Source organism: Trichoplusia ni, chromosome 1 (assembly GCF_003590095.1).
Source record: "Trichoplusia ni isolate ovarian cell line Hi5 chromosome 1, tn1, whole genome shotgun sequence".
NCBI lineage: Eukaryota > Metazoa > Arthropoda > Insecta > Lepidoptera > Noctuidae > Trichoplusia > Trichoplusia ni.
The window spans coordinates 13,642,914-13,668,207 of NC_039478.1; the positions used below are offsets into that span (position 1 = coordinate 13,642,914).

The 25,294-nt window shown below is 36.3% G+C and overlaps 1 protein-coding gene across 1 annotated transcript in view; it reads left to right on the forward strand.

The window, feature by feature from the left end:
• LOC113496019 (BAI1-associated protein 3) overlaps positions 1-24,808 on the forward strand; it is a 58,628-nt gene extending 33,820 nt beyond the window's left edge. Inside the window, exons 8-25 of the mRNA XM_026875076.1 lie at positions 176-339; positions 3,616-3,902; positions 4,170-4,382; positions 7,407-7,490; positions 8,646-8,810; positions 9,140-9,191; positions 9,667-9,763; positions 11,041-11,188; positions 12,501-12,583; positions 14,464-14,527; positions 15,938-16,098; positions 16,658-16,748; positions 18,042-18,204; positions 18,436-18,661; positions 19,660-19,825; positions 21,808-21,967; positions 22,424-22,658; positions 24,221-24,808. Coding sequence (XP_026730877.1) covers positions 176-339; positions 3,616-3,902; positions 4,170-4,382; positions 7,407-7,490; positions 8,646-8,810; positions 9,140-9,191; positions 9,667-9,763; positions 11,041-11,188; positions 12,501-12,583; positions 14,464-14,527; positions 15,938-16,098; positions 16,658-16,748; positions 18,042-18,204; positions 18,436-18,661; positions 19,660-19,825; positions 21,808-21,967; positions 22,424-22,658; positions 24,221-24,315 — 2,654 coding nt within the window. The 3' untranslated portion in view covers positions 24,316-24,808. The remainder of the gene's footprint in view (positions 1-175; positions 340-3,615; positions 3,903-4,169; positions 4,383-7,406; positions 7,491-8,645; positions 8,811-9,139; positions 9,192-9,666; positions 9,764-11,040; positions 11,189-12,500; positions 12,584-14,463; positions 14,528-15,937; positions 16,099-16,657; positions 16,749-18,041; positions 18,205-18,435; positions 18,662-19,659; positions 19,826-21,807; positions 21,968-22,423; positions 22,659-24,220) is intronic.
• Positions 24,809-25,294: the final 486 nt, after the last annotated feature.

Here is a 25,294-nt window from a genome sequence, read left to right on the forward strand (position 1 = left end):
CATTTAGACAGGGACATACCATGCAAGATGCAATATATTGCCGGCAATGATGGTTTGACAATTTTGATGATAGAGCTTCGTAACGTAATGAAACTCGAACGATATTTCTCACTACTAAATGAGCCATTCTCGGATTTCTAGAATGAAAAGTTTTCTGATTAAAATCTCTTTGCAGGTTGTGTGAACATTCCATTGCGGGAGATCCCATCAACTGGTGTGGAGGCGTGGTACAAGTTGGAAGCGCGCTCGCAGCGCTCCTCGGTACAGGGCCGTATTCGGCTGCGCCTCTGGCTCTCTGCCAGGGAGGCTGGCCGGCATGATGACGACAACTGGCAACAGGTATTGCTCTTGTTTACTTTCGAGATTGGTTCGTTCTTATTATGACGCGTGTGACAGAGGCGCGATGTCCTCTAATGAATCACGTTTTAATCGACTTTTTTTTCCTACTTACTACTTATAAAATCTCTCGAGATGCGATACTGTACTATTTTAGTGCGCCCTTTCAGGATCTATTCTTAAAGCATTTACAACATCAAAATTTTGTTTAAGTTATTTACTTGTATTCATTAACACACAACGTTACGACTACCACATAATGACGTAAAAATTGAAGAAGTAATGAAAACGTTATAAATGAAGAAATCTATAAATGGATAAGGAAATAAGGGTGTTTTCGCTACGTTTCCTCCCGTTCCTTCTCGACTTCACCTGACAACAATAGGACCGTCACATTTGCACTACAATTGACTCCGGCGTCCGCCTCATTTGTTCGCTGATTCACTCGCAGACATGCCCGCTACAGTTTGCAACAAATAACACTGACAACTAGGGTCTTACAGCACGTCTTAAACTAATGTCATTGCAGTTGAGGAAGAGAGACGCCGCTCTATAAAGTGTAGTGCATTGTCACTCGTCCACAACTGCAACAATATTACTTTAAGGGCGGTGGTAGGCGCTCTACTCCACAAGACGCTTGTGACGTAACTAGTATACACCCCAGTACTGAAAGGCATTCTGTTGTGGAATATATGCAGTACTGCGATTAAATTACTAACAGCCAATCAAGTCTCGTAATAACATTTGACATATAAACAAATGATAGAGCTTTTCAGAAATAATATTTAGAAATTAATGTGTAAGGACTCGTAAAATAAAAATGACAATCCAGAAACGAAAATTTATATAAGTAAATAAGGTTTGTTTACTCAAAATAAACAAAGCGTATTTAGGAGGCCATTATAGTCTATGCGTAGAGCCAAATTGACGTGAAATCGAAAACCAAAGCACTTTTCCGTCCGAGTAGAATAGTACAATTCGGCGACGTGATTTCCTTTTTGCTTCGTTAAGCCTAATTTTATACTCCAGTTCTTCCGATATTAATAGCAATGGCTGCTTTATATTAGAGGAGGATCTTAATCAAGGACTTTATCTTTATACATCATACTGGCTCAATATACAGTGCCTAACTAACGTTATTAATAGCTCATGTAACAAAGAATATGAATATTATTTAGCCTGCAAAGTTATTATTTTTATCATCATGAAGATTTTGTTATGTAACATGCATAGTATAGACGGCTTTGATGAAATTGAGCCAATATTACAACAGGAGCAACACCTTTATGAAGCTTAATTAACTTCAATGAGGGCTCTACCTACTCGTAATATTATACTTGTATATCGCGAAGGGGTAAGTTTATAACTTAATATAGACAATTACGTTCTACTATCATGATTAAGTATAACGCCATTTTAGGTATCATACCAAACTTTTACCTACTGCATTTTATTATGATTAAAAACGTTGCACTGTTTTTAAAGCAACTTCCAAGTGACGTTGTCTGTTAATGACAAGCGATCTTAATAAAGCTGTCACCGTCATAAACGAGTTTCTATAATGACTTTACCTGCAATGTACTAGACCATTTAAAAATCTAACATTAAAACCAACTAGGTACTCCACTCAAAATATTTCGCAATAAATAAACATAATCAATATTACTAGTCAACGAAGTCACTGCACCGTACATGAAAAGCTTTATTGGCTTTTTGCAGCGAGGCATCAGCTAAACCTACCTACCTAGGTAGAAAGTATTGTGTAGCTGCAAATATAGCGCTATCGTGAAGCCCGCGTGTCGACCACGCTCCAGCGCCCTTGTTGTTATTTTGGATCACATTGCCTCTTTTATTTGCTTAACAGCCCAGAACCAATATATTTTTATCAACAATGTTTATAATTAGCCGGATTTTCATTGTTATTAATATCCAAAATAACATCAAACAAAATCTTGTAGTACATCAAAGTTAGAACCATTTATTTTATAACTAGCTGCTTGTCGCGACTTCTCCCACGTAGTAGGAGGTAGGCAATAGATAAATACGTGCCGAAAATAATATTGCGACTATAAATTAGGATGTAAATATACCTTGAGCAAAATTTTATCTGAATCAGTTTTGTAGTTCAGCTGTCCATCGCTGACAAGCTAGGCTTATATATATTGATTATACTATCGGTCTGAACCAGTTTTGCAGTTTAGGATTCCGTCGCTGACAAGCTAGGCTTATATATACTGAGAATACTATCAGTAGAGTAGAGGAAACATCTAATTAGCAACAAAGTCTGGATAACGTGGGTTTTTCTGCAGCAAGTATTATATTAAGGAAAACCAACTGCCAGTTATCTACATTGTCAGCGTTCCTTTGCCCTAGAAAACCCAGATCCCTCTTATCTAGCATGGCAACTAACCAACAAAGTACCTTGACCCAGTTGTTTGTACTAAGAATGTTACGAGGCATAAAAGAAGAAGATTATGATGCAAGAAAATGTAGCAACGCTGTTATCCTATATTGAAAAAAAACCATAGCGATAACAGGTATTTTCGTAAATATCTACACAAATATCAATCTGTTTATTATATAAAGTGTGGTAACTTTACAAGAATAAATTTACATTTAAGAATCTCTTGGTGTCCCGATAAAGATTCCGCCAGTATCTCGATAACGTATTCAAAGTATTCAAACTGAATATCTCTTTTAGCCCGAGTAATCAAGTGAGCGAGCGACTGAAGCGAAATTGCGATTACACGATAAATCCAATTTATCCCTCATAGGTGCTTTTTTCCAGTGTGACTCAGTGGGACTGGGTTTTATACGCTTCAAGAGTTATCACTTGCCCATTCCATCATTTGAATTTTAAGACTTATTTATGTCTAAGAAACATCTTGTAAATTAAAAGGGTCATACTTAAGCTCCGGTTGGGTTCAAAGCAAAGTGGTTCAGATGCCCGCGTTTAACCGCCTAAACTCTTTACCGACTCCTCGGCAATTTATTTTCACAAAGGAGCTGATTTGATGGTAAGCAACGAGATGTTATATAATCTATATAATGTTGTTGGAAGATGCTTTATTTGAAAAACTATAAAATTCGGTATAAAGTATCTTATCGGGCTTCTCGGCATCCCTTCGAATCTCCTTCCCATAACATTCGCGCCTGATGAAATATTGGCGTCGTTTGCTTGAGAAAAATATAACTACAATATTTTAGAAACATGAATTCTTCCAAAATTAAAAAAAAGTGTCAATATCGACGTGCTATAAAAAGGTATAATCTATAAAGGTTCGTCAACACGAGCGTCTGTTTGGCGTCCTGCTTGCATACGAAGTGGAGATGATGCGCGCTGCAGCCGCTGCCGCTGCCGCCGCCGCAGCTGCCGCCGCCGCAGCTGGGGAGCCCGAGCCCACCACCACGACCCCCACGCCGCCGTGGGAGGGTGACCTGTGCGGCGCCGCGCAGACCCTGCTGCACCAGCACGCTATACAAGGGGACCTCAGCGCACTACAGGCAGCTATAGCCCGCTTCGCTGCAGCGTGCAGGCTCAACGCCGATGCTCCACTAGATCCAAAGTAGGTTATTAATATTTTTAATTTGATTTAATCAAATATCTTTTTTTTATTATTACTTTTTAGTAAGCCGCAGCATACCGGTGGACATTTTTTCTCCTCTTCCTCTACATTCCTCATGAGTGTACACTTCTCTATAATTACAACTTCCATTTTCTAGTCCTTTTCCTAGACGCTTCTCATAGCGTCTCTTTACGTGTTTCAGCTAAATAATTAAGAGCAACTGCCAATTTATCCTTCGCTACAATTCACTAAAATGTTTCTGTGCAGATACATGCATAAGCTTCTGATTGAGCTGGAGCGCGCCTGGTGCGCTTGTGAGGCGATATCAGGTAGTGGCAGCGGAGACTCAGGGTCGGGAGCGTCACGTGATGAGGAGCGCTGGCTCGCCGACTGCTTCTGCGAGTTCGTTGACCGCGCACTGCATCAGCTGCGTCTGCACCGAGACCTGTACCCTGTGCTGCATCAGTACAGCATCAACAAGTTAGTTCATGAAAAAAATCAAACTGGTTTTTGCCTCGGCGCCATACCTTTTATTGCGCATGTCCTATTTTCCATACAAAATGTTGTTCATAAAGCGGTTCATAAGATTGCCTATAAAAATATAGACAAACAAAGAAACTCTCCAATTAATAATATGAGCGGCTTAAAAATGGTGACAGTAAGTACTTGTCAGTCGAAACACCAATCATAAAATACTTTGCCGGCCTTCAAGGCTTACACTATTCTTCAATAGCCCTGAACAATACGCAATTAGGTCATAATATTCCTTTGATCTTTATCACAAAGCATCACTCAGCTCACACTTTAACAGAATAAATAATACAAAAAAGTTTTTCGAACAAAGATAAGTAACGCCCGGTCAATAACGAACATAAAGTTAAAATGTTGAAATTTTTGTATTGATGTCGAATTTCAATCCATTCTAATAATTTAAATGCGAACGTACTTTTTGAGCTTTCGTTTTTTACAGCTAAACCGCTTAACCAATTTTAATGAAATTTTGCGTAGGAATAACTTCAACTTAGGGAAGGAAATACATTTTGTACCTCGACAGTCGACTAACAAGCAGGTGAACTCGCGGACAAAAGCAAGGGTATATTATAAAGGGTGCTCTTTCTGTTTTAACTTCGTTCATTGTAAACATCCGGCACATCCTTTTATCTGTGAATATTGTAATGGAGTACAAAGCCACTCTCCGTTCCTATTTAGCTCCTCAAAGCGGGCTTTTACACGCACGAGATTCGATTTACTTCTGTTTGTGGCACCTACCTAGATAAAGTACTTTCAGTCAGATCTTACTTCGGAATTCGACTCTACTAGGTTCAAAAATTCTTACCTGCGCGTTTGATATATGATATAGGAATGTAATATTTAGTGCTACGAGTACCTATACAATTATCAAAGTGCGTATAAAATATTTATATCGTAAAAGCGATTTCAATTAAGTTTATTTCGTATTAAAGGTGAATTGTGTGAAAAGTGGGGAAAAATAACCGATTGTCTGCAAATACACTCAAGTGGGGACACAAATGAAAGCGCACCAAAATTGAATATTGAAGACTTAATCAAGAGAGTTCTTAGCTTCGTTTGATGATAAAATTGTGGTGGGAAAATTGGAAATCTAAATCTGATTTTCAAGTGAGAGTATTAATTACTACCATTGTACCTTTACACTGTATGTAATTAATTCAACTAGAGTAATTCTCTGGTGTACAATAAAATAAGTCTTTGTAATTCTGCTAAAGATAATTTGTCGAATGGGTCATGTCGGAGGTTGAATTATTGTATCATACACATTTCAGTAATCGTAATATAGTGAGCAATTTGGTGTTCCTTGCATGAGCAAAATAAGTTAATAACCTATTACAATTTAATTACTGCAAAAATTAAGCAAACTTACAAAGGTAAAGGAATAGTTTGGAACTATAGAAAAGGTCAAACTTATTTCGAATCTTTATCACAGAGATAGAGATGCTTACAAAAAAAAATCAAAAAAAAATGTAAAACCTACTGACCTGACCTGGCCAAATCAATCCGAAAAAAACGACAATAAAATTAATGTAAAAAGAACGGTTTAACCTCCATTCTCATTTTCCTTCGACGGAATACAAGGGCATTGTGACTTGCGTGTGATACAATAAACATTTTAGTAAATTATAAGGAACAGTAAATAAATTGAAATCTACCCTTACGATCTTAAGTGTGTTGGTATAATTGACTGAGTTGTGTAAACATAACGAAACGTAAAGTCATGGTTATAACAACACAAATTGCGACCGACGAATATTCTGACACCGCTCATAATTAAGGAGAAATATTAATTACACTACTATAGCTGTAACAAACACATAGTAACAAAATATTTTGGAGTAGTTTACGACATTAAATAATTACATTGAATGCTTCGTCATTTTGACTTCTGATTTGTGCATATGAATGCTTGCAATGAAATTTGAATTCAAGTATGTTTTATTGGAATGTACAAACAAAATGTTTAGAACTTATCTATTCTCACTCCAACAGTTAAACGTAAAGCGAAATCCCAACCATTTACCAACATTTTACCTTTTAAAAGGCATCTTCATTAGTCTGACAAGAACTTGAAAGGCATAAGGTCTTGCTCATTGGACCATTAAGTTGTTAATTTCAAAATGGGTTGTATTAATTGATGCGCCCGTCAAGCAACTGATCCTCTGTTAATTATCCTGTCTCATTGGTGTTTCAGGATGGTTGCACATTCGTTTACTATCGTTTTGTAGGTGACGTTTTTAAATCGTAACATAAATATTCAAAGTTAAAAAGTTTTTTATTTAAAACAATTAAACAGTAAGTTGTGTAGTTTCCGTTTTGGTAGAGCTTTAATGTATGAATAATATAGAAAGAGAAATGCTAAGATTACAATTTAAGTTTTGATAAAATCGCGAAGATCTTTGTGTAAAACCAATTATAATAATCGCCGAGCAATTTATTAGCCCACATTGCTACACTTTTGTTTTTCGTAACTCTCAGCAATCCTCGATCTATGACTGAAACGAGAAAGCCTTTCCTAAGTGAAAAATTAGCCAATTAGGTTGAGTGGGCACTTTTCAAGATTACCTCAAGCACAAACAATATTTCTTTCTTTTATTATTTTCGTGCAGTCTAGTCGTGCCGAATTATTATTAGATAGGCATGTTTTATGTGGAGAACGCTAATTTAATAGATCACATTTTATTGGTAGTAAATTAAGATATTTTCGGCCCTTATCTAAAAAATAAATAACTTTTAAAATTTACTATATGAAAATTGATTTTACGCAGTAAAATATTGACACACATATATAAATAACACTTTAAACATACACCGATCAATTGAAGATTAAAACTTCTTTTATAATTTAAGTATCGTATCGTTATGTCATATCTACTCCGAAGTATTCCTAAACAGGATCTACATAAGTTCGTAAATTCGCCGGGGCACCATGTAAATTGATCTGGTAACTTTAAATTGAGTTATTGTCTGTAGGTTGGAATATCTGCTGCGGTGCTTGAGTCAGTTATCTCAAATGAAGGCGTTCTGGCGATGCTGCCCCTTCAACAAGGAAATCAGGCAAGTAGAAAACTCTTATTAAAAACTTGACTTATTTGTACTTATGTACGTCCATAATGTTTTCTTCCTTTTAAGTACGTTTATGAATCTATGTTTGAAAGGTTTGTAACATATTATGGTTTTAGTAGTAAAATAATATCTGTACGTACCCTACTACAAACCTTTTATCTACCAGACTCTTTTCGAATTTCATATTATTCACGCTAACTATAAATAATGTGTACATTGAGTTATTACGTGCTTATTTATTTTTCGATTCGCCATTTGTCTTCATAAACCAGTAAAACTGGACAGGCATTTTTATATAACTTTAGATATTATATCACTACGTGTCTAGAAAACAACTTCGGACAAGATAATAGACGTTAGATGAGCGTAAATTATTCGAGAGAGTCGCTTCATAGTTCTTGGAGTATTTTTCGCGAGATTAAAGTCAGCTTTTCTCCCTCGCCAAATGAGTTGGGGGAAAAGGATCTAGCACAGCATTTTCTAAATAATTGCCTGTACAAATGGGAACGTTAAATAGCTGTGAAAATTAATCTGTGTGGCGTACCACAGATTATACTGCTCAAGACAGTTTTGTTCTTAAAGCATTGAAATTTTAGCCCTCAAAACCGCGGAATTAATTGAAATTAATATTCATTTTTGAGATTAATTCAAATTTTATCCATTTAACTTCAAATTATTATACTTCAATATAATTCAAGCTATGTTTTGGCTGACTTGTCACTTATTAGGTAGGTAATCATAGGTGACCTACGTAAAATATTATTTATTATATAAAATTATAGCTACAATATTTACAAACTAACTTTTATAAGTTATAACATACATGAAAGCAAAAACTAAAACAATGTATATGTTATTCTATAGGTATAATAGGAGCGAGACTCTGATTTTTTTCCTCCTCCTCCTATTTAGTACTTCTGATTAACTTCGATGCGGGTTACTACCCTGAGATGCACCAACCACAAATGATAGGTAAATAAATAAGAAAGAAAAGGAAATAAATAAATAAATAGGTAGTTTTCGTTGGTTGATCATTGTTTACAGAAGTTGCAATCATGGGCAAGGTGATGTGTGTCAAGCCCAAACTAACATCATAAGCTAAACTAAAAATAAAAACAATGTTATAATCATTATACATCCTAATAGGAGCGAGATAGTGACGTCACTCCGTAAAGGCACATCGGAGTGGTACGAGGCGCTGTGCGGGCAGGACACGCACTCGGAGCGCGGCGAGGACCTCGTCAACCTCATCACCCTCATCCAGATCGACCTGCAGCAGGGACTCACCTACTACCATCCCCTCTTCGAAACGTATGTGAATCATGAATGAAAGTTCGCAATGTCGCAGTATGAATTTTAAAACGTTTTTCTCATGTCTGAATACGAATACCTCTGCCAATTTCATTAGAAATTACCCACAATGAAGTTCTAGATTTAAAATAATTTAAGATTAGAGGTTAAATATTTTTTCATGAAGATTCATTCAGAGTAATGTTTTAGTTATGATTAAAATGTCTTGTTTGGCTTTAGCTGAGATACCTAGGCAAAGGAATAAGAGTCGTAATCTCCAGCGATTTACTCAGTTAAAACATTCTGTATCCATAAATTTCAAAAAAATACAGCTGACCTTTTTGTTGCAGGACCAATAACGTCCCTTACTTCAGCATAGTTTTCACGCAAATAGATAAAATGGTAAGTGGAAAATCTGGTTATATCTCGTATCTCGTCTGCATTTATTCCGAGTCGGGTGAATAACTGTCGGGGTTCAGGAACAATTAGTCGATCGTCCGCTATCCAAGGATACAAGTGTTGTTTCGCACGATGCATAAATAATGCCGGCAGTGCATTCTAAGCCTGCTTCCCACCGTCAGGTGGTTCGCTTCATTGTCTCCTACATATTACAATAACGTGCGACATGTATTACTGTTGCTTGCAAAACATGTCACATTTATTCATGTCAGTAATACTTGCGAGTATGAAAAGCTTTTGTACAATGTATTTCTTAACTGTTGTTTCAGTTATTAAGCATCCGATAGCAAATATTACTTTGTTTGTGTTCGAAGGATTAGTTTTCAGAATCCTTTCACAATAAGCGGATTAAATTGAAATTACCTTTTGGTAAAGACCGTCTCAGAATAATTATAACTTTAAATTAAATATTAATTAGCTATCAGAGGACGTCAGGCAATCTGTGGAGCACTGGGTGGTTGAGGGCTGGTGTGGTGTCGTCGAAGAACACATGTTCGATGAACAAACTAACACTGGTAAGAAACAAGAAAGTCATACTTAAAAGCAATAAGTACAATGTAAAAATGTATTTTTTACTTTAAACCTTATGAGTCTAGACACAAATTTCAATGCTACAGGACTGCGTGTAGTCAGAATTTCATAAATTTGTCTGAAGAGCCTCAGAATGTCTAGTATATACATAATAATAACTGTAAAAGGTCCTAGCACTCACCAGTATTCGAACCCTTCTGCATGTGATTGCAGTCCGTAAAACTCGCGCCGACCCCGACCCAAAGCATAACTTTTACAAAAACTATCTACATAAAGTACTCATAAGAATTTCGGTCAACTCACACATATTTCCCTCAAGGGTTTTCTATTTCTTACATGAGTGGGCGCAGACTTTATCCAAGTTATGACACTACGGTATATCGAGCAAAAATGTCTAGAGAATATGAGTGTGTTCTTTATGCGTAGGTTAGGTCGTAGGTATCTTAGCCGCTAGCTTCGTCCGAGCCAAATATTTTTGTAGATAACTTACCCTACTAGGTTGTGCTTTCCTTTGTTCTACTCGAGTGTTGAGTTTTAATCCCAGCATTGTGCGAAGAAAATAGCTTGTTCTCTTCAATATTCATGCAAAGTATACGGTGCTGTATAAAAACAGTTGGAATTTTGGAATAGTCGTAATAAATTTTCAATTCGCTTAACAGCATATAAAATGAAAATAAAGAAAAAAATATCACGAATTTGTGATGCAACGGAATCGTAACATGTCAAAAATTATTCATTTCTGGGCCCACTCGGTATATTTCCGTACTCGGTACTACGTTTTTTTTTTCATAAACTCTCGTTGATATTAAACCTCGCGGATGTAATACAGCTTTAAAGGTCATGACCTCAAGGTGCAAGGCTTCGTAAAGGTCAATACTGGCTGGGTATTAATTTAAGCCTATGTAAATTGTATGGAGAATTAATTAACTAAACCTAAAAGAGATTGATGATAACATTGAACTGTTGTTTTCTTCTTATAATGCGTAATAGGTTTTATACACCAAAGTAGCAATAAAAACCAATTTCATGAATTTAATAACTGTCAGCACACAATTTAATACCATTATAACTTCATTCATCTAATAATTCATCAATTCTTTTAATTAAACATGAAAAACTTGCCCTAAGTGAGAGTTAGGTTGGACGAACTAATATTTAGGAGCATTAAGCTCCGCGTTGTTGAGTCTGTGAACACCCACGTCATTCCTAAAAACCTTGAATCATGTAAAGAATTGCTAGTAATTTAGTTCTTTCCTCTTAGTATGTGTGGTGACTATGGCGAAGACGTTGCCTTTCGAAGTTCTATCAGCTGTACGTGAGCTGTGTGCTGCGGCCGCCGTGGCCCCGCAACCGCAGTCACACCCGCATGCACCGCACGAGGCGCCCCCGCAACTACTCGATGCTTACCTGTAAGTATATAACCATTGAATATACTCCTTTTTATAGTGCCGTCTTCTTCCGAAGATTGGTAATCATTTGGGTTATTTGCAATCTGGACGCCACCGCTCGGAAAAGCGAGCTAGCAATTTTGTTGTACCAATCACGTAGATTTCGCAGCCAAGAAATTCTTACCTATGCCTATTTAATAATTACTCTGATGCTGAGAAAAAAAATCACTACCGAAAATGGTTTATTGATTCCACTGTCTTTTAAAAACAAGTCGTTTAGTTACGCAATACCCTAGCTGCCAACTAGATCCAGATTATTTTGATTAACTCAGGTTTCTAGTAATTTAATTTCCATCTACTGACAAGAGACGCGCTTTGTCAGGGTAATAGAAAGCTATTTATAGTCACCGCCCACATCGAACTGACAAACTCCATTCCAGTGACAGCTTCAGCTGAAACACCTGATAGATTTACTATAACTCGATCATGCACAGATCTGTCACACCATATCAATTGAACGTTGCCGTAAATCTGTTTTCCGGATAGTTTGAAACATGGACGACTGTTTGTGTGACAAATGATTGATTAAAATCCGAACATCAACCATCCATTACCAAAACAGGATTAAAAACTTTCGGTTTGGAATCCTTGTTTACTGAAATTTTGCTCAACAATTAAATAAAGTAGATCTACATGCGTAGATACATCAATATTAACTTTAGCTTGTTCTAGACCCACATCAAAAAATAAGGTTTCACGAAATAAATCCTGTGACTATTTAGTTAAATTAATTATGCTATGGTTTTTCTAAATAACTCTTATAAATTGTATGTTATTAAAAAGCAGCACTTTTCAAAAAAATAAAATGTCGCGACGTGCCTGCAAAAACTAAATGCTATAAAATATTCATTGCATTCAAAAACAACTTAGTTCATTCCAACTCTGTATGAGAGTGTAAAATAAATGAAGTAAAATCCTTGTCATATCTTTTCAATACGCAGTTATTTTTAGCTTGTTTTTGGGTCGTGGCGGGAGAATGAATTGCACTGTCACTTTAAACGAACTCGTTTTTCCTCTCGACAGGACAATCTCTTACTTATTTTTCGGGCGTCAGTACCTACATATTTGTTATCTTTCACTATGTACTATGGGTACCTGTACCTGTACCTAAAGTGAATAGTTCAAAGATAGTAGAAAGGTAAAGATGGAATAGTTCAAAGGTTTTTAGTGAGGCGTAGCTTGATAATGAGTAATAATTAAGGGTGGTTGTAATGGCGGGAGATAGCGATAGCCTCTGTGTAAGGTTTCTATGCTAATGTTGTTGTGGTCGCAGGTGGTTCGAGCCTTTGATCGATCGCTGGCTCGCCGTTACCAAAACGATGGCCTTGCAGAGAGTTAGAGCTGCCGTCGAACTTGGTAAGTTTTTGATTCTTACTTTACTTGTTATTATTAACTAGCTGTTGCACGCGACTTCGTCCGCGTGGTTAGAAGATATAGGTTATAATTTATAACTGCCCTATTTTTTTCACATTTTCCATTATATCATCGCTCCTATTAGTCGCAGCGTGATGGTATATAGCCTATAACCTTCCTCGATGAATGGCCTATTCAACACAAAAAGAATTTTTCAATTTGGACCAGTAGTTCCTGAGATTAGTGCGTTCAAACAAACAAACTCTTCAGCTTTATATATTAGTACAGATTAGATTTAATCTTTAATAATGTGGATTAAGGTTTTTTGCCATCTTTAAACACTGATTCTATTATTGATTGTAAGTACTTATTGATTTGTGCTCTTTTCCCTGGTATATTTTAGCAAAATAACTTAGTATGTATGCTAGCATTTGCGTGTATCTAATTATTTAAATAGAAGAGTATCTTACACTAAAATAATACCTGCATACTTATAATTAACTAAGCTTTATTACATACAAGATTTAATAAAATATCAATGTAACCAGCTGTAGTTAATGCCCGACATTACTTTACTTTCAAACATTTTAATTACAGAAACTTAAAACTTTTTTTATTAAGACTCGTCGACAGATGTTACGTAGGTAATTAAACGTTGACCCATCTGTTAAGTTACCTAAATGAAGCTTGCTTTCTAGAGTGCTGACTAAAAGAAATACTTTGTTGCGTTATATAACGCCTACGGTAACAAAAAATAGCATTAAGCTTTGCTTTCTCGAACTAAATTCAACAAGTGTGTAATAAATCTTATATAACGCAATATTCCAATCACAAACACCCTTATTAAACACGGTTAATTACGGCAATCATGTTAACTGGTTGTAAACACATTGGAATTAGTATAAAACGAAACGTAAAACCTAACAATATTGTAAAAGGAATAACAATAAGGTTCAATTAATCAATTAGAGTTTTTACAATAATTTGAAAATAGGAGAATTTTAAACATAGGTACAGGCTGGTAAAGAATGCAATGGATATCAATTATAAGACCTCAAAGGGGCACTTTGTAGAGGTTAACAAATGAAATTAAAACTTAATCGAATAGAAAAAGAAGTGAATTTCAAAAGACGCCAGTCGTTGTGGGCCAGAAGCGAAGGTTCACACCCCGCGTTAGGGCGGCCATTTAGATAAACATCAAAATCTAACTGTGCTGTAACACGAAACGTTTTATTGGTCCGAGACAAATAATGGACTCCTTTTAAATTGTTATTGTGTGTATAGATGACATACGCATAAATGAAACACTAATTAATTTAAAATATTTCAGGTCGATAAATAGTATACACATTAAGACCCTTTTCAGATGTTCTAGAACTTCGTGTAGATAAAATATTTCGTATAACTTTCATATACTCAGACACCTATCCGCTAAATGTGATCAAGTAATAAACAGATACATATTTTTCGACGAGAGACTAGATAGAAAAAAATCCAGGGAACAAGCATACGTAGACTATATACAACTATACGTACATCTAATAAATAGATCGGTATCAGAAGAAAAATCTTCTAGGGTCGGTTTACCCATCTAATTGATATTAACTGAAGGCGATATTGAATTCCCTAGATCCGTAATTACTCCAACGGAAAGCGCTCCAAGCTGTTTATGCAAGTCTCCTGTGCTGCATTAAAATCAAATCTTTTTACGCATTCAGCAATATAAACATTCAATAGCGCGATTCAATATTATTGTATCATATTGAGTATAAAAGGAAAAAGAATATGGAATCTTCAATTTTAATGTACACAAGTGAGGTGGGGTGGGGTGTTATGATGTTTAGAGATATCGTTCGCTTTTGTGACACGAATATTATTTGCAGATCGACCGGTCGAAGGAGAGCATCTGGTGAAACACAGCACGTCTTCTGTGGATACCGCGGCTTGGTGAGTTCAGATATAAAGGTCTAAGTACAACATGCTGACATTATACACGTATTCTTCTATGTGGCTTGCATCTACGTAGATCCATGGACAAGCAAATAAGTAAATACCTATCATAGTTAAGTATTCATTGAGTATGTGTATTATCACTGATATTTATACCTATCAATGAACACGACCGATTGGTACCGTTCACTTCGATTTTCAGATCACGTTTGTTTTTTAAGGGCAACACAATATCTAGCACCTGTCTAATGTCATTCAACACCAATTTTTGTTTCAATATGCCTTCCCTATCGTCTTGTACACTTATCGTGACAGGGGTTATATTGAAAGCACTTCTGCCCTGAAATTACACGTTACCAACATAAAAAGAAACAAAAGAAAAGAAAGCTTTTACTGAGGAAGGTAAACAAATTAATTATTTATAAACAATGTTGTTATGCACTAAGTATGTTATATAAAAAGACAATAGTAAATTGTCGTGAATTTCAAAGACTGTGAAGTTTATTGCATTACCTTTAGTCCCATAACAGGAGATTCCAGGAAAACTGGTCTGGAAAAATGAGCCAGTTGACTTCCCATTTAAATAACAAGTTTACCTTACTCGTGTATAGAGCAGTCAGTAGGTATACTAAAGTCGAGCTACGGCGGAACGTGTTTAACTTTGTCACTCTTATCTGGCTAAAAATGTACTGGTCGGCGTGCCCTTGGTTAAACAAGCTTTTTGTACATGAGCCAACTCGGGTGTTAGACTTTCCAACTTTTCACTTTCATGTTCTATTTTCATTATGAAGTCAGTAAATAAAGCCACTTTGTCGTTTCCTGTGGGTTTCACATACCTGCCTCCACATATAGCCGTATGAGTATCGTGTAGAAAAAGATAATGTACTTTGTAACGTAATTTGCGCTGCCTATAAAGCTAAATTGCCCTAACCAATCTACGTGATGGCGAACACTTATTATAATGAGCAACGTTATTATTGAGTCACAAAATTCTGCGTTTACACAAATATTTGCTATTTAAATGAGTCAGCAGCACAACTTATCAACAACGCTTGAACTGATTGGTCGTCGGTTGGATGGTAATGAGAGTTTTCTATGCGCAAACATGCCGCGTTGGTGATTTCACAAAAACAGTGGAATATTTGGAATTCACTCACAGTTCATAGGAAAAGCCTAATTAGGCATTGAATGGTTGTTTTGTGTTTGCATGAATAAGTATCATTCAGATATTGAAAAACGCAGTTATTTTTCGTCCAATTATTTTATTACGTGAGATAGGTTAACTACCAAGAACGATGTCAAACCGAGCCCCGTTTACTTGACTTGGCTATCTTGTTTGCGGGTTTTAGATTATTAACACACAGTCTGTGTGTATCTACGGTGGTTTATGTGTGCCTGTCTTGTTAGCTTGTACCACATGCGGCTTGTGTGGCGGTCGGTGGGCGGCGCGGAGGAGTGTACGGCCGGTGGCAGCGTGCGGCTGCTGGAGGCGGCCTGCGCCACGGCACTGCACTATGCTGACCTGGTGCACGGCGCACTCGCCGATCAGGGCTACTATGAAAATCACGGTAATAGTATAAATAGTTGTATAGTTACGATCGTGATGATAATTCTTTTTTTAATGATGCAACGATTATCACACGCGTATTGGATTCGCCCGACTAGTTTCGGACCCAACCGGAGTCCTTCATTATATTATTATCAAGCTGGGCATTTCCGAAAGTAAACCGTTGCTTCATTTAATAATAGTGTAAATAGTTTGATGAATACTACTACACTATCAAAAATATATCAAAGTTGCCGAGTTTGCAGAGCTGTTAAAAGTACACGCTTCCAAAAGCTCGGAGAATTCAATAAATATGATGTCAAAGCGTAACTGGACTAGCCGCGTTACATTTTATTGATTTTTATGAATGTCGGACCAACATATCTAGAAAATGGTGAGGGCAACACGTGAAATGAATATTGTTACATTTACTAAACTAATGCCAGAAATAACGAGGTATGTTTTATAAATGTTCTATTACACAGACCGCCTACGAGCAGCGCCCACATCTCTACTTTCGTATTGCTTTTCAACAAAGCTTTCTTAGTATAAACATAGACTTATGTAGAAACTTATCGCAGGTCAAAACAAAACAACTGAAGAAATATGTACAATCGTGAACAACTTGGAATATGTGCGCCGCTCTCTTGCCGAGTACGACGACGAACACATGTAAGTGCGAGCTAATCTCTGGACCGTGAATATTGCGCGTTCTACGCCCGTCCCACGACACGCTGCGAAGCATGAACTTAATAAATTCCCAACAAACGAATATACATCTTGAGAATATCATTATAGAGCCCATATTGCTGTAAACGATACTTAACGCGAAGTCTGAGAGCTAGGAATTGACGTGCAGCGATTTATAGAACATGAAACGCTCAGTTGCACAGCTTCTCCATTCAAGCTGAAAATAATAACAGTGTAGACATTCGTCGTGTTGGAGAAACTATTCTACTGTGCAAGTGTTATCCGTTGAACCAATTCAAAAGTCATAACTATCACAGAGCATTCTGTAAAACGTCTTTAGAAAATGTATTATGTATTTTAATAGGAAAGTGCAAACAGCAAATATAACAGAGAAGAGGTATTATGACAGCGTAAGCTTCTAAAATTTGTTGGTAGGCACAACATCGAACTTCCCGCGCGAACTTTTATTGGTCCTTAAGAACAAATCGCCCCGGGTTACAGCCATCTCGTGTTAATGGTAGAAGTTGTTTCCGAATAGGCTGTTCAAAATCTTTTCACATCTTCTCGCTACACATAATATAACTACCAACGCAAATACTCAGGCAGTAGCCCATAAATCTTAATTAAAACTAAAACAACTTCAAAACTACTCGGTTTGAGTTGTAATTCCATCAAAAGTTTGAACATTGCGATCTTAATAAACAATACGGATACCTGACAATTAATTATGTGAAATGTACAACATTTTCTGTTAACTGATTGTGAATTTCAATTTGTGTTTTGGACATACCAATTATATTTTCAGCTGCATGACATGATATCTGAAACAAACATGCCCGATTAAATGAAATATACACAGCTTTAGACAGAATACAGATAAATAACGTACTGACTGTTTTGACATAAAATGAAACAATTCAAAATACAGTTCCTTTTTTTAGGCAAAATTTAATTCAAGTTTCATTTCACTCCCTATCATACGGCTGGGTTGCATTTCGGTTTGAGCGATTATACGACTACGCCAAACGCTTTGATAATTCACAAAGACCGAATCGCGGTCCAATAATACAATGGAACTATGAATACCCTCATTCCTGTACTGTCTTTTAGGACACACTGTCATTTCCATACAGGGATGTCAGGAACACTGCAGTCACTTGTTTAGTGGTAGCTTTTGTTTGCTGTCCCACTTACTGACGTTAAGACTCGAAAAATACTTGTAGTTTTAGAGCAGACTTTCCTCAAGACTGGGTAAAGGAGGTTGTTCTATTGTAGTGCAAACGATGACAACGCTCGTCAGCTGGTACGTGGGGCCCTCGGCACTCTGGACGCGCGCTCTCAACGCGCCGCTGCTCCACTCGCCGCACGAACTCGTCCGCCGCTCAGAAAGGCTGTATTCCATCTCGCATGGTCACCTGATACACTGCCTACTACACAGGTTGATATGAGATTCAATGATTATAATCTTGTTATATCTATAGGGTTTTAATAAATCATAGAATTTTCGACAATATCGTTCGGAAAATTTCAGAAACTCTTTTTATGCCTTCAAACATGTAACCCTTTTTGATGCGCCTAGGATTTTTTACTGCTGGAGTCGCTCTTTAACGAGTTACCACCAGAATTTCTTCGACAAGATTACTCAGTACAATTATAACATCCACAACAGGCCATAACTCCTCTCTTGGAGTACTTAGACCAGCACCTGTCATCGCTGAACACATGGCTGCTGCCGCGCGCCTTCACCCGCGCGCTGGCCGGCTGCTGGAGCGGAGTGCTGAAGGAGGTATCCGCCCAGGCTGATGCCGGCGGTGCCGAGCGCCCGCGCGTCTACCATCACCGACTGCGGGAGGCTCTCGATCTGCTGGCTGAATTCTTCCACGCTGAAGGAAAAGGTTCCGCATATTTTCTTTAAGCCATCAAACAAAGACCCTTCCCGGAAAACTCCACATGTACGCAGTTTCTTTGTCATATTGATGCTTAAAACCAATTTCTCGCATCCTCCTTTTCGAGTTACTTGAGAGGCAGGTTCCCATCATTTAATTATAATTCCATGTAACCTTTCCCTTCTTACAAAATAGGTATGACGGGAGAATAAGGCGGCAAGAGGCCAATATTGGCATTATATTTGCTTTATACAATTTTTACAGCGCTGTCTCGGTGACGTTGATCGATTATTATTACAATCCTCGTGGGAATGCTCATATATGCCAAAATTAATTACAGTGCGGTACCTGCAAAAACCAATACCAATAGTGAGACCACATACTAAAGCAAAAAAAATCTTGCTGAATTCAAAGTACTTTATGGTTCTGTATGCACACAGTCGGCCAATACTTTTCCCAAATATTGAGATTCAATCACGCTTTGTACACTCCATTGTTTGTGCAAATAAAGGGAACCGCCATCCTTTCATGAAATGTAACTGGCCCACGATGCCACCCAATCTTGATAAACACTTAAAACTCTTTCACCATAATCATTTTTAACACTCTTTGTTAATTTAATAAACCCCACAAGTACATAAGGATTAAACATAAAATGAATGCGTAATCGTCCAACACTTTTAGGTAATTGAATACAAACAGGTTTGTTGACGATCACTGAAAATAAATTTCACTAAAAAAGCATAATAAAAACCAGAAAGTAATCATATTAAAAAGTTAAACGCTCACAATGAAGTTACTGAACATCAACAATCTGTTCATTATTTAAAAAATATACGACTTTAACAAGACGTTTTGCATAGAAACTTTATAAAATAAAATATTCTCTTATTGTACAACTTGTTAAATGTTAATGTAGTTTGAACGTCGAGTTAATAGCCCAGAGACGGTGACGGACGTTGTAAGCGGCTTAGTTGTTAAACAATGGTTAATCGATGTCTATTTAGGTCTGCCGATGTCGGAGGTGCACAATGCGGAGTGGTTCCGTGTGGAACAAAGGATGGAGTACCACCAAGCGCCGACGGAGAAACTGCTGGAGCTGTGGCTGGCAGATAGGCTCGCCGAACAAACTCGCACGCCGCTGCCCTCGCCCTACGGATCTATTCTTGTTCGGTAAGTGATGTGTACAACCACAATACATCGCATATCTATGTATTCTACTGCCTTATACGTAAATATACTACATAGTATGAAAACAGAACAACTTTCACTATAACTATTGTCAATTAAAACTAAATGCGCATACTTACCCACGTAGAGGGGTAAATATGCGCATTTCGAAACAAAAATACGTGTACATAAAAAGTACTACTCATTTAATATTTCACAGTTTCAATTATAATAGTTTCGGTGAAAACATTTTTGCATTAGACATTTCAATGTTTAAAAACTTTTACGCGATCGCTATATTTTAGATTACGTGACCGCTATATTCTGTTTTGCATTTTATTTTACATTATGTTTAAAACAAAAGCCTTTTTTAGTTGTCAATAAATATGTAAAACACATACATAACTGAAAAGTGTGACTCTTTGGAATGGATGCAAACAGTAGATAAACCGAATGGTTCTCTGAAATCCATATTTCGTTTCCAATACGTCATTCATTCGTTCTAAAGACAGATTTTATTTTTTACTTTGTCGACATGTCACTTATGTCCCAGCACTCCCATTTACTTTTTGTTTGCAACATTTTCTCTTCATTTTATGCTTAAAAGGCTGCGCTCCATCGCTCTCTGTCATGTTAGTAATTTGGATCGAACATATTCTGCGGAGTGCGCTAGTTTGACGACCTGCTGATAATATCATCAAGAATTTTACTACCTGATATTTTATTCGTTTTTATACTACATTTACTACCATGTGTTTGTTTTCATTTATTACAAAATCAACAACGTAAGAAGCATCTTTCTGAGAGAGAAAAATACTAGTTCTTGAAGTCAATCAAAAGTATTATTACAAGTAACGTACATATATAGTAAAGATTGTCATTCAAATTGAATAACATCATTGGATTATGACGTCATAAAAGGCACCCTTATTAAGTCACTCATTTGTCCAACCCTTATTAAATCAGTCATTTGTCCGACCGACGATAACGTTGTTTTATTATAGAAAGGCTGAAGGCATCGAGCTGTAACTCGCTACTTTTATAGTACCTATATATCTCTGTATATTTCGTAATAACCTTCACACAAAGTGTCAAACATAAAAGTGCTACCTACAAAATATCTTTGAGAAATTCTTTAAAATTTACTTGAAAGTATTGAGAGATGGTATTGGTGCATAGTATGGTAGCAGGTGTTTTGAACTGCAAGTAGTAAATAGAACATTTCAGGTGATATTGTTAAAAGGAATTTGTGTACGAGTATCGCGATGGCAAAGCAAAGACTCGTGGTATGCCATGTTTATTATTTGGAGTTCAATATTGGTATACCTTTTTGAATGTTGCAAATAACACGCGTTAACAAACTCTTCAAATACTGCAGACGATTGAAACTTTCGGAATGGTTTCTATATTTTTTATGTTCGAATGTATTATTATTCATATATTGTTAGAGACTGCCTCAACTCTGTATTCCTCAGAATTTTGACGTTCTTAATAATAAATTAAAAATTTTACTAACAGATTCTCCGTTGTTTACTTTAAAAAAGCCAAACGTGAAAGCTAGACATTTTAGAAAAAAAATCATAAATATTATTATTATTATCCATTTGCTATTTTTTGTGCCTTTTCATACTATTTTTTTTTACCTCTAACTTGTTTACAGGAGAAGCGCTGTATAACAGCGCTACCCTTGAGCAGTCCTGAGTCAAAAGCTGACGCTTGAACCTTTTACTTCCGATATGATAAGTTTTGTGTATTACAGGTCTTGAAGTAAAATTGACTACAAAAGTTTGATTGTTGAATAATAAACTATTTTATTTATTTATTCGTATTAATCATCAATTAACTCCTTTAAATAAAGGATACAGTATAAGACCAAAGGATGCCTTAAGATTCTTGCCGATTCGTTTCTTTCAAATTAGCGTCTCATGAATCATCAAATCGTTTTCTAAATCATAACCTTACAATAACAACTAACTGTCCATCAGTGTGTACTTCAATCACGACTCGCTGTGTGTGGAGGTGCTGTCAGCGCGCGACGTGATCCCCCTCGACCCCAACGGCTTAAGCGACCCATTTGTAGTGATCGAACTGCTACCAAAACGACTCTTCCCCAAAGCTCACGAACAAAGCACCAATGTTCAAAAGGTAATATGACCCACAACACTTTAATAAGAACTTAACTTCTGTGTAAATATGGACCTAGTAATTGATTAATGGTTGAACTTTGCACGTTTACTTATTACTTTTAATGACAAATGACACTTTTTAGAAAAATATTTGTGGAATTCACAATTTTAAATGTCACTATTAAAGCATTTAAGATGTGTTATCATAAACAATGTAAAAGTACTATAAACAAAGGATTATACTAAAAATTTTCTTCACAAAAAATTAGTCTGCGTTTATCAAGCCATTAAACGTAAATGCATGTTTCTGAGAAACTTTCGTTTTTGTAATTTAATGTAACTAATAGTTATTATTTACTTAAAACAACATCGAACAAGCACTTATATGTGCTATCAAGCACTTACCACATGTTGGTAAGTGCTTGATAGGCACTTACCGACATTGTACAATCACTAACACAAAACTTCGCTTCAGAAAACCCTGAATCCGATTTGGGATGAATGCTTCGAGTTCACGGTCTCCCTGGACGCGTGCCGCTGCAGCGGCGCAGCGCTGGCGCTGTCGGTGTGGGACCGCGACGTGCTTACGGCGGACGACTTCGCGGGCGAGGCCTTCGTGTCCCTGGCCCGCGTGCCCGGGGTCAACAGCCACGCGCCGCCCGACCCGCTGCGCCCCCTCGAACTGCCGCTCATGCAGCTACATGATCGCAGTAAGTTTTTCTTTCCGGAGGTGAAACACTAAGGACTGCAACCCACGTCGGGGCACGGATTGGGGATATGTCGGACTTCCACCGACTAAGAACACCCCGGACCCCTTCTACTGCTTTAGCCAGAGTCACGGGATCGCTCGCGCATACTCTGCGCAGTTTCTTCTTCCTTGTTAATACCACCCAAACGCTGTCTATAGATCGTTTCTAGTGATATCCCATTATGATACTACTTTGACAATTACTTTCATATTTGACAATTGAGCAATCTAATATATAAAATTCCCGTGTCACGATGTTAGTTACCGTACTCCTCCGAAACGGTTCGACCGATTCTTTCGAAATTTTGTATACATATTGGGTAGGACTGAGAATAGAACAACATCTATTTTCCATACCCCTAAGTGATAAGGGTTGCCCACACTAAAATTTATTTTTTTATTTTTTGGACGAAATTGTTTGTTTTTATTTTTTTTATAATCTTGCATTAAAAATACATACAACTAGAAAAAAAACATCGGCAAAACAACGTTTGCTGGGTCAGCTAGTATACAGTAAAAAAAACTTTTTGACCGATATTGCTAAAGCTTCTTTGACTTTAGATATTACAGTATTCGGTTAATTACTTGTTAATTATCATAGTGACATAGTGCTATTTGCGACCTTAGTATATGCGAACTTGTGAATTTTCAGAATCGACAAAATCTACTCTCCTATTTATAACTCTTTTTTTCGTATTAAAATCTGGAGCTAGGTATCTAAGAACCTTTGTTGCTAACTGTACAGACCAGTTAAAAAAATATTTAACAATAGGTACTCTAAATCGAATGACAGTATTCAATTTAAAGTACCAGGCTGGATTAAAGATAAATCAGGTAAACTTCTTTCGCAATTTATGCTAAATTTTATTAATTAGAACTTTTATTTCCATTGTTAAGCTAACGATAGGTACAAAAGTTTTTAATCAAATTAAATTTAAACTTATTCTTTTCTGTAGTAAACTCGAGCAATATATATCTTTTGTTCTCTGACTTAATGCCATGCATTTGCAAGTTCATTAATAAAATGGGCATAGTAACATAAATGGGATCATTAATTGTGTTAATTGAAATTGATGATGGTCTCATTTGTATGCGTAGTGTATTCAATCTTTGTTAAGACTTATTAACACAACTCGATCCGTCTTTTAGTCCTTTATGTTTTATTGATGGTTGAGTGAAGATTAGCAAATACCTTAGCAGAAACCAAGACACAAAGTAAATCATCGTGAATACATAAATAGTTTCATTTATAAAGCAATTCGTCGCTTATTTAGCTAATTAACAACTTAAATCAGCTTCTATTTTACAATATTTCCTCGGCCTCTCAGATTGTTTACTCGATTCCTCAGAATTTGATCTTTGATGTTTGTGAATGTATAAAATGAAATAAGAAAATAATGGCTACAAAATGTACCTCAATTCTGTGATAAATAGGCGATTTAATTCAGATCCTACGAATTACAAAGAAGATGTATTTCTATAGTCTATTCAGATGTAGGCTTTTCATGAAAACTTTGTTTTTAGATCACCCGATCTTACAAATCCTGGAGTCACGCACCACGGATAAATTGGCCATCGACTTCGTAAAGAAACAAAAGCTAAGATTCGCCGAGCAGTAAGTCACTAAGGAGTTCAACTATATATTTCTTACTCTGTTCATTTGTTTTTCTTATATTTACGCACAACGTCCATTAAAATGTCGACAATATATAAATTATTAAAAAGAATATTTACGAAAACGTATTGATCTCAATGTATTTAAATCAAAATTCTGTTATTTACTTACGTACCTATTTATTATGATTAAGATGTAATGACGCCATCAGTATTAACATATGAAATAATACAAAGACTGTGTAATTCTTCTACTCATGAGAGAATATGTATGTATAAACTATTGTGTACGTGTAATTTCCATGCATTTTATATGTGTATAGAGTTAGTACGCACCCTCGGAGCTTATGCCCTAGTTGTTAGTCTCTATTAGAAGTTCCCGACCAAGTACTATAAGGCTCGTTGTTAACATTTTCATATACGTGCTACTATCCCACTTGCCTCATCTTTTACACTAACTTTGCTATCAAGCACTTTTTGAATGAAATATACGGTGTTAGAAATACAGTAGCTTTATTGGAATTTAAAATTAAAAAGAAATATATCTGAATAGTCGACAACTTGAGATGTTCTTAGGAATGTCACTTGAATATATCATGCTCCATATCCTAAATTGAATGTTTAATATTCAACGATAAAAAAATATCAATTTTACCTATATACTTTTTTTCACGATTACTCTTAATATCTGTGTTTCTATGTGTTGCAGCCTAGCTAACAATGAGCTTACCACATCCAATATCCAAAAGGTCGCAAATCTTTGATACCCATCTTACACTTAAGTAGATGCGTCAGTAGAATCTTAATTTAATAAATGTTTATACACTTTAATGATCATACTTAATTCCTTATAAATGTTACGGTATGTTGGACAATATATTATTGATAGTCCTAAAGTATTGATCTTATAATGTTGCAGAACAGTATTACATTTCTTCGCGTTCAACATTAATTACTTAAATAAATTGTTATAAAAGAAGAGTA